At 47.5% G+C, this 11452-nt stretch overlaps 1 protein-coding gene across 14 annotated transcripts in view; it reads right to left on the bottom strand.

The window, feature by feature from the left end:
- LIMCH1 (LIM and calponin homology domains 1) overlaps positions 1-11167 on the bottom strand; it is a 324774-nt gene extending 313607 nt beyond the window's left edge. For 4 of the 14 annotated variants that reach the window (XM_042984631.1, XM_042984632.1, XM_042984630.1 and 1 more), the window contains exon 1: positions 11020-11162. In XM_042984631.1, the coding sequence (XP_042840565.1) occupies positions 11020-11115 (96 nt within the window). In that variant the 5' untranslated portion in view covers positions 11116-11162. Of the gene's footprint in view, positions 1-11019 lie in introns of all 14 variants that reach the window. The other 10 variants (XM_042984624.1, XM_042984623.1, XM_042984622.1 and 7 more) reach the window with 4 other exon arrangements.
- Positions 11168-11452: the final 285 nt, after the last annotated feature.

The raw sequence follows: 11452 nt of genomic DNA on the forward strand, positions 1-11452 counted from the left end.
TACCAGGCAAATCAGGTAACTGTATTCCAGTTTTCTTGTCTGTAAAATGGGCATAAAATGGTGCTTACCTGAGAAGCACCTATGTACCAGGCACAATGCTAGGTGTGCTGTATGCACTATACATATATACTATAGATATATATACAATTATATTTATACAATATAATTTATACAATTATAATTATGCAATATAGATATACTATATATATAGTATAGATATACTATACATATAGTATAATCCCATTAACTCAAACAAGGGCCTAGACTAGGCACAGGCACATACATAGTGGTCTGGAAATATGTTAACTATTACTATTTTCCTTGGCACTGAACTCGCCACTTTATCACTTGATGTTATCACATTCTGTCAACTTTTGCAACATGATGAATCAGGCTCCACTTGTCACCCACCCCTCCTATTTATGACATCTTGCAAGGTCTCTGTGGAAACAGGCGGCAACCACATCTGTTGGCCGATGACAACATTCAGCTCCAAAAGGTCCTTTGTACATTTTCTGCAGGAAAGGCAGAGAGGATGCTATTTCTCGGGGTTTCCATTGGGTCATGACAATTGATGGTCATAGCCATGGTCATTTTTTACTGCCAGCTACTGGTCATTAGTTTTTATGGGGTATTCTCCTTTTAAAAATACCTATCTAATAAGAACTCATACAGGCCACCACTGTAATAAAAATTCCTCAGTGCCTTTTTTTTTAAAAAAATATCCTGTAAGTAGACGTACTCTGATCTTTCTTTCATGCTAAGAGGTGGGACTTATCTGGACCCCCACAACAGGTAAGAGAGAGGAAGCTGACTGATTGCTCTGAGGTGGGAGAGGAAGAGAGGAGAGTCCCAGGCCAGAATGCCGGGGGCATGTTTATTTAAAGAACAGAGATGTTTGCTCTCCATCCATGCAGAGAGGAACTGTGAGCCCCACATCGGTCCAATCCAACCTGAGGAGAAAGTTGGCCTCCTAAATCATTCCTTCAACTGATATCACCTGCTTAAGAGCCAACAGTGAAATCACTTTCCAAGTGTCCAATCACTGACTGTCTCCAGGCAACCACTGGGTAAACTGCTTTTTTTAATCAGCCTTAAAAAAAAAAAAAAAAAAAAAAAAAAAAAGCTTTGCTTCCTGTCAGGGCAGCAACAGAGTCTATTTTCTCTGCCACGGCTGAGTCCAAGTGCCAATCAGGCAATTGTAGCCGGGCACAGGCTCCCTGAGAAACTTTTCAGGCCGTGGGTAATGTGGCCACGGGGCTCCAGTGGGGAGCAGACTGAGGAGGAGTGGGGACAGGGACGAAAACCCAGTCCTTGTCCACAAGAGCTCTGGGGTTTATCAAAGGAGGCAGATCCCAGGCAACCATACATTTGTTACAATGATACATGACAACGTTTCTAACAGAATACTAAATGCCAGATTTGCACAGAGAAGGAAGGATTAATGGGCTTAGAGGAATCAGGGAGTCTTTTTCAGAGGCAGACATATTGAAGCTCTGTCTGGAAAGGATCTGTCCCTGGAGAAGTGAAGAAAGGACATCCCAGGGTCCCCCTACCTCAAGAGCCATTTTCCCCTTTCTTCTGAGTAACAGAACCCAGAGTATGACCTGAGGACACTGCAGCCTTCCCTGTAACCAGGAGTGGCCATGGTACTGAAAATCTGGGCAATAAAATACAAGCAGAAGTATCAGGAAGAATTGTCTAAAAGGCATCTTATCAGGGAAGGATGTAGTCTTCATTTTCCATTTTTCCATCCTACTTTCTGGAGAGATGATGTGATGATGAGTCTCTAGCAGCCACATTGAACCATGAGGAAGGGGGTCTAGAGATGGTGGTTTCAAGGGTTTAAAGAAACCAAAGTCACAGACCTCCAGAGTTTACAATTTCTGGGGTTCCCAAATGGCACATAACTTTATTAGTTTAGAAAGTTCCTTCTTTTAGAGGAGTCTGGGGCAAGTTCCTCAGTTAAAGGACATGTGTAGGTCATCACCCAAATTCTCATACAAAATCATTCTGCTTACTCACTAAAAGGCAGGCAGGTTTCTTGCAAGCCTCTTCTTACCACAGAGTGAGGTACGGCTTCTATAGAAGAATTTTATAAGATTTTCTAGAAGAATTTTAATTCCAGAGTCCAGGCTGAAAAAAGAAATCCCAAGATCCTCTCTGTCACTTCTCTTAGAAGAGTTCTTGATTTTTCAGTGCCTGGGTCTAAGAGGTACAGTGATCATCATGCAAACCTTACTCTGAGTGGCCTGCAAGAACATTCAAGAACTCTTACTCAGCCCCCTTTCCTGCCCCCTCCCCTCCACATACACGCACCTTCAATACATCTGGAGAACTTTAACGGCATTTCTATTCTACCTTTACTCAAAGCATAATCACAATGAAAGCATGCAAGCTCTTGTTTCAATAAATCAGTATCCAACTAATTCCCCCATTCAGCACCCTTCAATGGTCTTAGCTTAATTACTTTCACTGAGTCCTTGTCCACCTCAAATACTTTTCTCTTAAGCCCCCATTTTTTGTCTTCATAGTATTTACCCCAATTTGCAATTGTGTATTTATTGTTCAAGCTCAACTCATACACATACAACCTTGCGTATTTCATGTAGATGGGAAGTCGAGGTATGTTGTTCACCACCTGACCCTGGTTGTTAGCACTATGCCTGGCACATTGTTGGAGCTTAGTAACCACTTTCCAGGAAACAAATTTTTTAATTCATTTAAAACGCTTTAACACACTGATATTTATTTCCACCATTAATGCTTATCTTTAGTGTTTACACTGAAGTGAACTTACAAATGAGAGCCAAGTGTCCCAAATAATTATTTGATTATTTTCATATTTGAAACCATCTGGCTGAGTCTATCCTAGCCTTCGTTCAGTTTCCTATTAGAATAAGATAATTGTTTGAATATCATTCTTTTTTAAATGTTTCTTAGGGAAGGAAGAGAGAGCTGTGTACTCAGCATAATAAATGAAACTTCAATCCCTTGTTAAGGAAAATAAGGCTGAGGATTTTTTATAACAGTGTTGGGTCATGGAAATAAAAATGCCACAAGCCCTTGCCCTTGACATTTACTTAAAAAAAAAAAAAAAGAACAAGTGCAGGTCTATTCTTACATGGCCTCCTAATGGGCTATTTAGGGATAGATGGGTGGGGTATGGCTCTAAATTCTATGGTTGACCAGGTGTCCAAGCTGCATCTTGCACTAGCTACCCCACAGTTACTAGCACAGGCAGAATGCAGAGCCGTGGAAACATGGAGCTTTCTCAGCCTAACCAATATTTTGTTCTTAAGGTCCCACGCTAGATATAAGATGCAGTTTTGCTGATAGTATGAGTTTAGTGAGAAAAGGTACCCACCAAGATATTCCTTAAGTCCATGTTCTATGACTATGTCACCTCATTTTTTCCCTTACGCCAAAGATAATTCCCTGAGATACAAGGGCCATCCCGTCAGGGTCAGCTGCACAAGGACATCTCTCGGGGAGTGTTGTTTTCAACATTGCAAACATGGAATTCTACCACAGCAGCACTGAACTCCATGACATCATCTTTCCTTGCAGAGAGAGATATAACATCTCCACATGTCCAGGCAGAAGTCTTTCCAATATTTTGTCATTTTTTGGGGCGCCTGGGTGGCTCAGTCGGTTAAGCGGCCGACTTCGGCTCAGGTCATGATCTCGCCGTCCGTGAGCTCGAGCCCCGCGTCGGGCTCTGTGCTGACAGCTCAGAGCCTGGAGCCTGTTTCAGATTCTGTGTCTCCCTCTCTCTGACCCTCCCCCGTTCATGCTCTGTCTCTCTCTGTCTCAAAAATAAATAAACGTTAAAAAAAAATTAAAAAAAAATATTTTGTCATTTTTTAAGAACTATTTTTTTCCCCTGTATCATCTAGTAACCCTCTAGTTTAGGCTATTTTTATATTTCCCAATCACTTAAAAACAAAGTTCTATTATCCTTTCCTTTCCTCATCTGACTTCACTGAAATTGTCCTTTTTCCCACCCAACCCTCCACCCCAAAAAGACCATATCTGAGACCTTTCTTTGGCTTCAGATGTAAACACACACACATCCTTAGGAACAAATGAGGGGAAATATTATAAAATTGTTCTGTACATTTTTCTGAACCACAGAAGAGCAAACGGGCCTTAAAAAGAAAACCTAGCTCCAGTGAGAGTAGTTTAGTCAAAGATCAACCAGCGTTAACTGATTCAGTCCTCACCCATGAAAATGAAGGCCAGAACGATTAAGGTTAGACTGCAAGGGAGGTGACAGGGATGCTGAGTACCTGCCAAGATTCCCGGAAGTCACAGAGCTGCTTTGTTCAGACCCTCTGGTTCTTCGGGATGGGACAGGGATACCTCCAGGGGAGGCTGACAAGCTCCTCTCTCGGAAGGACTTGCTTCCTGGCTGAACTCAACAACGAAGCTGTTCCCAGGTGCGATCCTAGCCAGATGGGAGCACTCCCAGGTGAAGGTGAAGGAGCTGTGGTAAAGGCCTCAGACGGATGTGCCAACAGCGCTTAAACACATCAGCACGGAGAAAAGACATCGCTTCGCACCCATCTTTGGAAAATAAAACAGGCCACACGGGTCTCGGCTCAAACTCTCTGGGGAATCTAAAGTATGGAATAGTGCACCTTCTCCGTTAGATACTGTTAAAAGCACACACAGACTATGCATTTATTCAGTCCCACTGTGCAACAGGCACTGGGGAGAAAACTGTAATGAGAGAGCCGTGGTCCTGAAGATCGTAAACATAATATTCTGGTACTGCCTTCTTTAAACAAGCATATGATAATGAATCAGCAAGCTTTAAAAAAATTAAAACCTTCTCACCTACCTATTGGCCACTTGGCCCTAATAAAAGTTCAGCACAGTGACTGTGGGCTGTGGCAGTGACAACAGGAGACAGAAACCAGATTCTAGCAATCCTGAACCACAAACAACTCCAGTGCCTACGTTAGCAACGTGAGGTCTGAAGGCAGCAGGCAAAGGTGAGGAGCCTGATACTTCTCACCTGAGGGCCTCCATAGTGCACCTCCTTGGTCTCCTGCTCCCCACCAATGTTACACCCCACACGTGGTGTGTCCAAGTGAGGAGAGCCCCTAGGTCCTGCAGCTGAAAAAGACCAGCCATGGGAGTTGTCTAGGGACCCACAGCTTCAGAAATCCACATCCTGTCCGCACCTACAGGGAAATGGGGTGGGGGAATGGGAGATTTCTGCAGTCAGAGGAACAGGATGCTTAGTCCTTACAGGAGTTGTTAAACCCGGTCCTAATGTGGGAAGCAACATAAGGATCAGACAACAAGGGTTGCAAAGTCAGACAGCCTGGGTTTGAATCCTGACTCGAACAAGTTCTTACTGACTAGGTGACTCTGGACATGTTCCCTGATTCCTGAAAGCCCCAATTTCCTCAACTATAGATTTGAGGTATCTAAAGATATAGATATTCATAAAAGTTAGAAACGGTGCCTAAGTCCTAGTTATGCCAACTTACTTTTAACTTTGGACAAGATACCAAATCTCTTAGAGCCTCAATTTTCTCATCTGTAAATGGGGATGATAATAGTACTTACTTCTAAGGGATTCATGCAGACACAGACTTTTTAACCCAGCACCTAGCACACAGTAAGTACTCAGTATCAGCTTTTTTCATCATGAGCCTCAGTTTCATTACCATCATCATCACTACCATGGTACTCCTAACTATAACACTCTTAAATTTCAGAGTGATTCAAAGCAAAAAGAGAAGCTGGCAGGCTGATTTCCAGGAGCTGCCTGGTCCCACCTAGCACTGACTGCCACCCACAGAATCACAGCCAGATGTCTGCATCACGGCTCCATTGTCATGCATCAGCGGAGAGCAGGGGGCCAAGGGCTCCAGTCGCTGGGAACACACGTCCCACCCTACCCCTTCCTGGTGACCAGAGCTCAGGCTTGCCTTTGGAGCTCCCTTGATGCAAACTCGGTTTCCGGGGAGATGCTGGGGCAAGAAGTACCCGCTCAACCTCCTATTCCGCTTCCCCTTTCCCCAAATCTGTGGGACCTCTCTGTGCTCCTACCACATGACAACCTTGTGTCACAGCAGCCCTTGCATACAAACAGGCCAGATTATTTAAATGTCCTTGTGAGAAAGACGCTGCCTGCTCTAATTTACATATCCATTCAGACCCCTACTCCTTTCTCCATCGAGCCAGCAAAGGTTTTCTTCCTCTTCCTCAGGTCTCCAGGCAATGCTGGAGAAGCATGTGCAAAGTTACATCTTCGCTGTGGTAAAAAGACGTAAGACTCATGGGGTCCCTAAGAGGTGGAGAATTTGAACGACTATATAACTTACGGCACATGTTCACTTGTCATTACATTGCAAATGTCATATATTACTGGCCGCTAAATGCTAGATTCTCTCAAAGACTACTCATAAATTTTCCCCACTGCCAAACAATACAACATCTTTCAGTCTTGGAGAGCTAAGGTATCCTCGGTGCTTTTAATCTTCAAACTCAGGTCCCAGTTGAATAAGAAAACAATTGTATATGGACAGGGGAAATGACCCAAAATGAGGAACTGATCCCTCCCGGCACTAGTTCCCACTCCTGTGAAATACGGATTAGGTCACAAATAAGATTATATTCAGCACCAAGCCCCAGAGGCATGCTATGATTAAAGTTAAAGGGGTCCAGAGACTTCTCGAGTTGAGAAGCAAGCAAGGCTGAGTTGGGTTGAAATTTCCAACCCCTCCTCAAAGACCTGGCAACCTATTCCAAATCATAACTGAAACCAAGTTGAAGGGACATCTGTTTCTCCAGAAAGTGTTTGGCACTGCAGAGAAGAACTACAGATTAGAACAGATAAATATTGTTGTGGGCAGAGAGGCAAAGGGGGGGGGGGGTCTTGATTACTAAAAAAAAATTAGAATCATCTACCTGCTAACAAACTCCTGTAAGTCAGTAAATATCATCAGGGGAAAAAAGGAAAGAAAGGAAGGAAGGGAAACAGAGGGGGGGATTTCTCCTTCTTCCCAGCAGGCGCAGGTACAACTTTAGTGAACAAAACAGTGCTATGTTTGAGATGAATATTCAGACAGCCACTATGTGTCTAATAACCTAACTACTGGGTCGTCTGCCAGAGGAGAGGCATTGAGCACTCTGCCTAGTGGTTAGTAACAAAGATTCTGCATTAAGCTTAAATTTTCAACACAGTATTGAGGAATGATTTTCTAAGCATTAATGGACTACCAGGATCATTTTATGAGTACACATTACTGGTTTTGCTCTGATCCCTAAATCTCTTCGAATGTAAGTTAACAGAGCATCTACTTAAGTTCTAGGCCAGGTGTTCAGAGCTAACAAGGTAAATAACGGCATGAGATCGGTAGGTGATTGAATTACTTTTTACGGGAAGAAACTCAGGGTCCTGAAGATTTTCTTAGGAATATAATAGCAGTAATAGGAGTGTTAATCATGTTAGTAGTGATGACGGTCGTGGTTCTAGCAGTAGTAATGGAGATAATGCCAACCACTACTCGGCACTTCCTAATAGTGGGTCCCATTCTAAGCATTCAAAAACTATCAACTCATCTAATTCTCACACACTCACACTAGAGATAGGCAAGCTATGATTAGTGCCCCTGTTTTACAGATGCTTTCCACACTATGTTTTAACAAATAGAGCTAGCTTTCAAAGAAAATGTTTAGAACCAAAAGGAGAGGAAACGCGGCCTAAGGTCACGCAGCTAGAGGGCAAGAGACCCAGGATTCAAACCCAGACTCCCCAGCTCTGAAGTCTGACCTCTTAATCCCAGTGCTGTCCTGGCTGCCCCTTTGTTTAGGAAGGCCTTCTAGAAAAGGAATCTGGAAGGAAGTTAGGCTCCTGCCTGCCGGTAGCCACAATGAATACTGGAAGTTTGCTGTCTCCTTTAGGGGTGCCCTAAACCCACATGAACACATGCAGCTATAAAAAGAGGCACCGCCTTACGGAGCTGTTCCCACATGGTCTGTGACCCCCATCAGGGTTTTCACCTTTGCCAGCTAAGGCAGAAATTGGGGGTGGGCTGAGGTGGCAGCATCAGTTCCCAGGCCACCGTTTCCTGCCAGTAACCCGGCCCTCCAACAGCCCCGGCTGAAGGCTGAGAAATTCCTCACTAACAAGTGATCTCATGGAGCTTGTTCCTCAAGCCTTTATTAAGAATGAACCTTTTCTCGCCAACCCATGACTCAAGGAAGACCAAGGACTGAGGAGGAGAGACAAGCTGCAAAGTTTGTTGATTAACCTGCTGCACCCAAGGGAACATTCTTCTGAAAGGGTGAAATTCCTGACTACTCAAGGGGGGGAGGGGCGCCTGTGGGAAATTTAATCACCGACGGAACAAAAGTGAAAAACAAAGCCCTACCAATGAGGATGTCGCTGAAGACAATGGGGCCCCTAAAGGAGATGCAATTGTCTCGAGATAACGATCCATCCAGGAATTCAGCTCGCTCTGAGTGCTACATTATTGCTATATTAGCCGAGGAATCTTTGTTCACCGGGCAACTGCGTGCAAAACCATCTGTTACTGCTCCCGGGTTCCCCGGGTTTGTAGACGCGGCATTTACATTTCAAGAGGAACCTCCGCGAAGGAAAGGGGGAGGTCACTATCTCTCCCTGGAGCAAATACCTTTTTATACAGCCTGGGAGGGGAAGCTCTCCTTTCCCAGAAACCGAACTCCGCAATTGAAAGGAGATAGGCCGCTTCAATAATGCACGCGCAGAGCGGAGCGCCTGGTCCTAAACGCACGCGCGACCCTCGGTTTCCGCAGGCTCAAACTGGCATACTGGTAAGGTAGGACGAATAATGCCAGACCGTCCACAGGGCCTAATGGGGCTCTGCTTTCCTAAGGAAGCCCTTCTTTTCTTAAAACGAGTGGAACCAAGACAAAAGCTGATATCCTGCCCTGCATAATAAATATGTAGCCTAATGTACACCACCACTTAAAAACAGACGGTGGTCCTCTGGGCTGAAGGAGACGGTTTAGATCTCCACCTAGGTGGGGACTATAATTGTGTATATATACACGTGACAACATTCGTGGAGATGTGCACTTAAGATTTGTGCACTTTCCTGGGGCTCCTGAGTGACTCAGTCGGTTAGGCGTCCGACTTCGGCTCAGGTCATGATCTCACAGTTTGTGAGTTCGAGCCCTGCATCAGGCTCTGTGCTGACGGCTCGGAACCTGGAGCCTGCTTCGGATTCTGTGTCTCCTTCTCTCTCTGCCCCTCCCCCACTTGTGCTCTGTCTCTCAAAAATAAATAAAAGATGTAAAAAAAATTAAAAAAGATTTGTGCACTTTCCTGCATGTAATTTATACTACAACACATTTTTTTTAAAGTAGGCTATATCAATGTTAGATTAAGGATATTGAAGATAAACCACTTGCCTTCAAGAATTGCAAGATTGCCCTGCCCTGATACCCTCCCCTTACCTACTCTCCACATCCAAAATCTCGCCTGAGAATTTTAAAGTGCAAGAACATGAAAAATACAGTTCTCCAACTCTCAATAAGCCAGCGAACACGGATATGTCTCCTGTGTGCCCTGGGGGCAGCACAGACAGCACCATCGCGCCCCAAGCCTTTCCAGCCACATACCAAAAATTAAAAGCCCGAGTCGTCTTCTCATCTGGTCATGAGCCATCACATTAAGAGAGATATGATTGGGGTTTTTATCAAAAAAGCCTCGAGCTTATTCTTCTGTTTCTTTAGCCCAATTTTTAAATAGATGTTTCTAAACTCTGCCTAACAATCCTGCGGGCAGCAGGTTAACCCAGTGAGGTGGCGGTCCCTTGCTGGAGCATTAGGGCAGCCTTAAGTGAGGGTGGTTTCTGCAGGCAGCTCAGCAGGTTCAAATCTGTACCATGTAGCGCTGTTACCCAGCAGCATCTTGAGAACTGTTGTGCCACAGGGGATGTCACTGAGTGACAAGCTGGGTAGGAACAGGCTTCACCATTGCTGGGCCAATGACTTAGCGGTACCTCTCTTCCTTTGAATTATCGGCAAGGAGGGCTGCTTGTCACTGAGAAAAAGGGTCAAATTTGCCTTCCGCTAAGCCTTCAGAAAGGTGGTCCAGCGAAACAGAGGCTCAGTGCACGGATCACAGGGGGTCACCTTTCCCCCTCGCGCCCTCCAAGCGTCCTGATCCCCGGCAGACACGTCATTTCGAGAGCGCAGGGCCACCAAACTGCATCTACAGATAGACATCGAGAATCAGGATCACCCAGCGAGCGCTTCCCGGACTGAGCCGAGAGCTCCAGTGATTTCCCTGGCCTGCCACCGAGTCATTTAAGAAGTGAAATATGCAGCGGGGCCGGGTACCCGGCCCCTGGGAGCCCGCCCCACCGCCTCTGACATGGAGTGGGAGCTGCCAATGGCTAGGCAGCGTCTATGCGGATGGCGCGCTCGCAGGTGGGTCTTGCAGGCTGCCGGCCCTGTGCTCTATGCCAGGCTCACACCTGACCCACTGCCAGGAATACAGCCAGAAGCTCCGGTGGGTACGCGCTTCCGTGGAGACACTGCCAACTCCGCTCGGGAGTAGTTGAGGGGGGGCGGGGGGCGTCAAGAGGCAGAAGGTAGGACGGTGAGCAGGACCCCCTGAAATGCGGCGCCCGCAGCACTCTGGGTCTCGCGCTTCCTGCGCCTTTGCGGCGCCTCTGCGGGCACAGCGCTTCCCTTGGCCCCGCGTGGAAGCGGCGGGAGCTGAGATTTGCGCGGCTGGCAGGCAGGAGGGATGGAGGCGCAGGAGCCCGATTTCTGCTATCCACGCGCGCAGCTAGACTGCAGCGTCCCTTATTCGCGCCCACCCTCGCCCGAGACCCGTGCCAGGCATCGCAGTTCGCCCGGGGCCCCGGGCGGATGACCCGGAGCAGCTGGCAAAAGAAAGTAGGGGGGGGGGGGGAGGCGAGACGGGACCTGTCGTCCGTGTGTGCGGGTAGGTGGCTTCGGACGCCCCTGCAAGGCCTCCCGCCAGTCCCGAGCACCTACCTCGATCCACTTCTGCGCCTCGGAGAAAGCGGGCTCGGGGGGCGGCTCCGGCTGCAGAGGCTGAAGAGCTTCCAGACCCAGGGCGGGACAAGCCATTTGCGAAGCCCCGCGTGCACTCGAGCGCTGGGCCGCTGGGATGAGGACGGCCGCCGCCACCGCTGCCGCCGCAGGAGCGCGCTCCCCGCCCCTTCCCGCCCGCCCGCTCGCTCGCTCTCCCCTCCCCTGCCCGCCCCGCCCCCGCCCGGCGCAGGTCCCGGAGGAGAGCGGCGCGCTGCCGGAGGACGCCGCGGCAGCTGTTCCCTGCGCCGCCCGGGCTCCGCCGCGCCCTGAGTCCCCGGCGGGAGCGAGCGCGGAGGCGCCGGGAGCTCCCTCTCTCCCCACCTTCTCGGGCGGCTCGCCCCCCCTCCGGGGGGAGGGTGTCAGCTACCGACTA

This window comes from Panthera tigris, chromosome B1 (genome assembly GCF_018350195.1).
Source record: "Panthera tigris isolate Pti1 chromosome B1, P.tigris_Pti1_mat1.1, whole genome shotgun sequence".
In the NCBI taxonomy this organism is placed as follows: domain Eukaryota; kingdom Metazoa; phylum Chordata; class Mammalia; order Carnivora; family Felidae; genus Panthera; species Panthera tigris.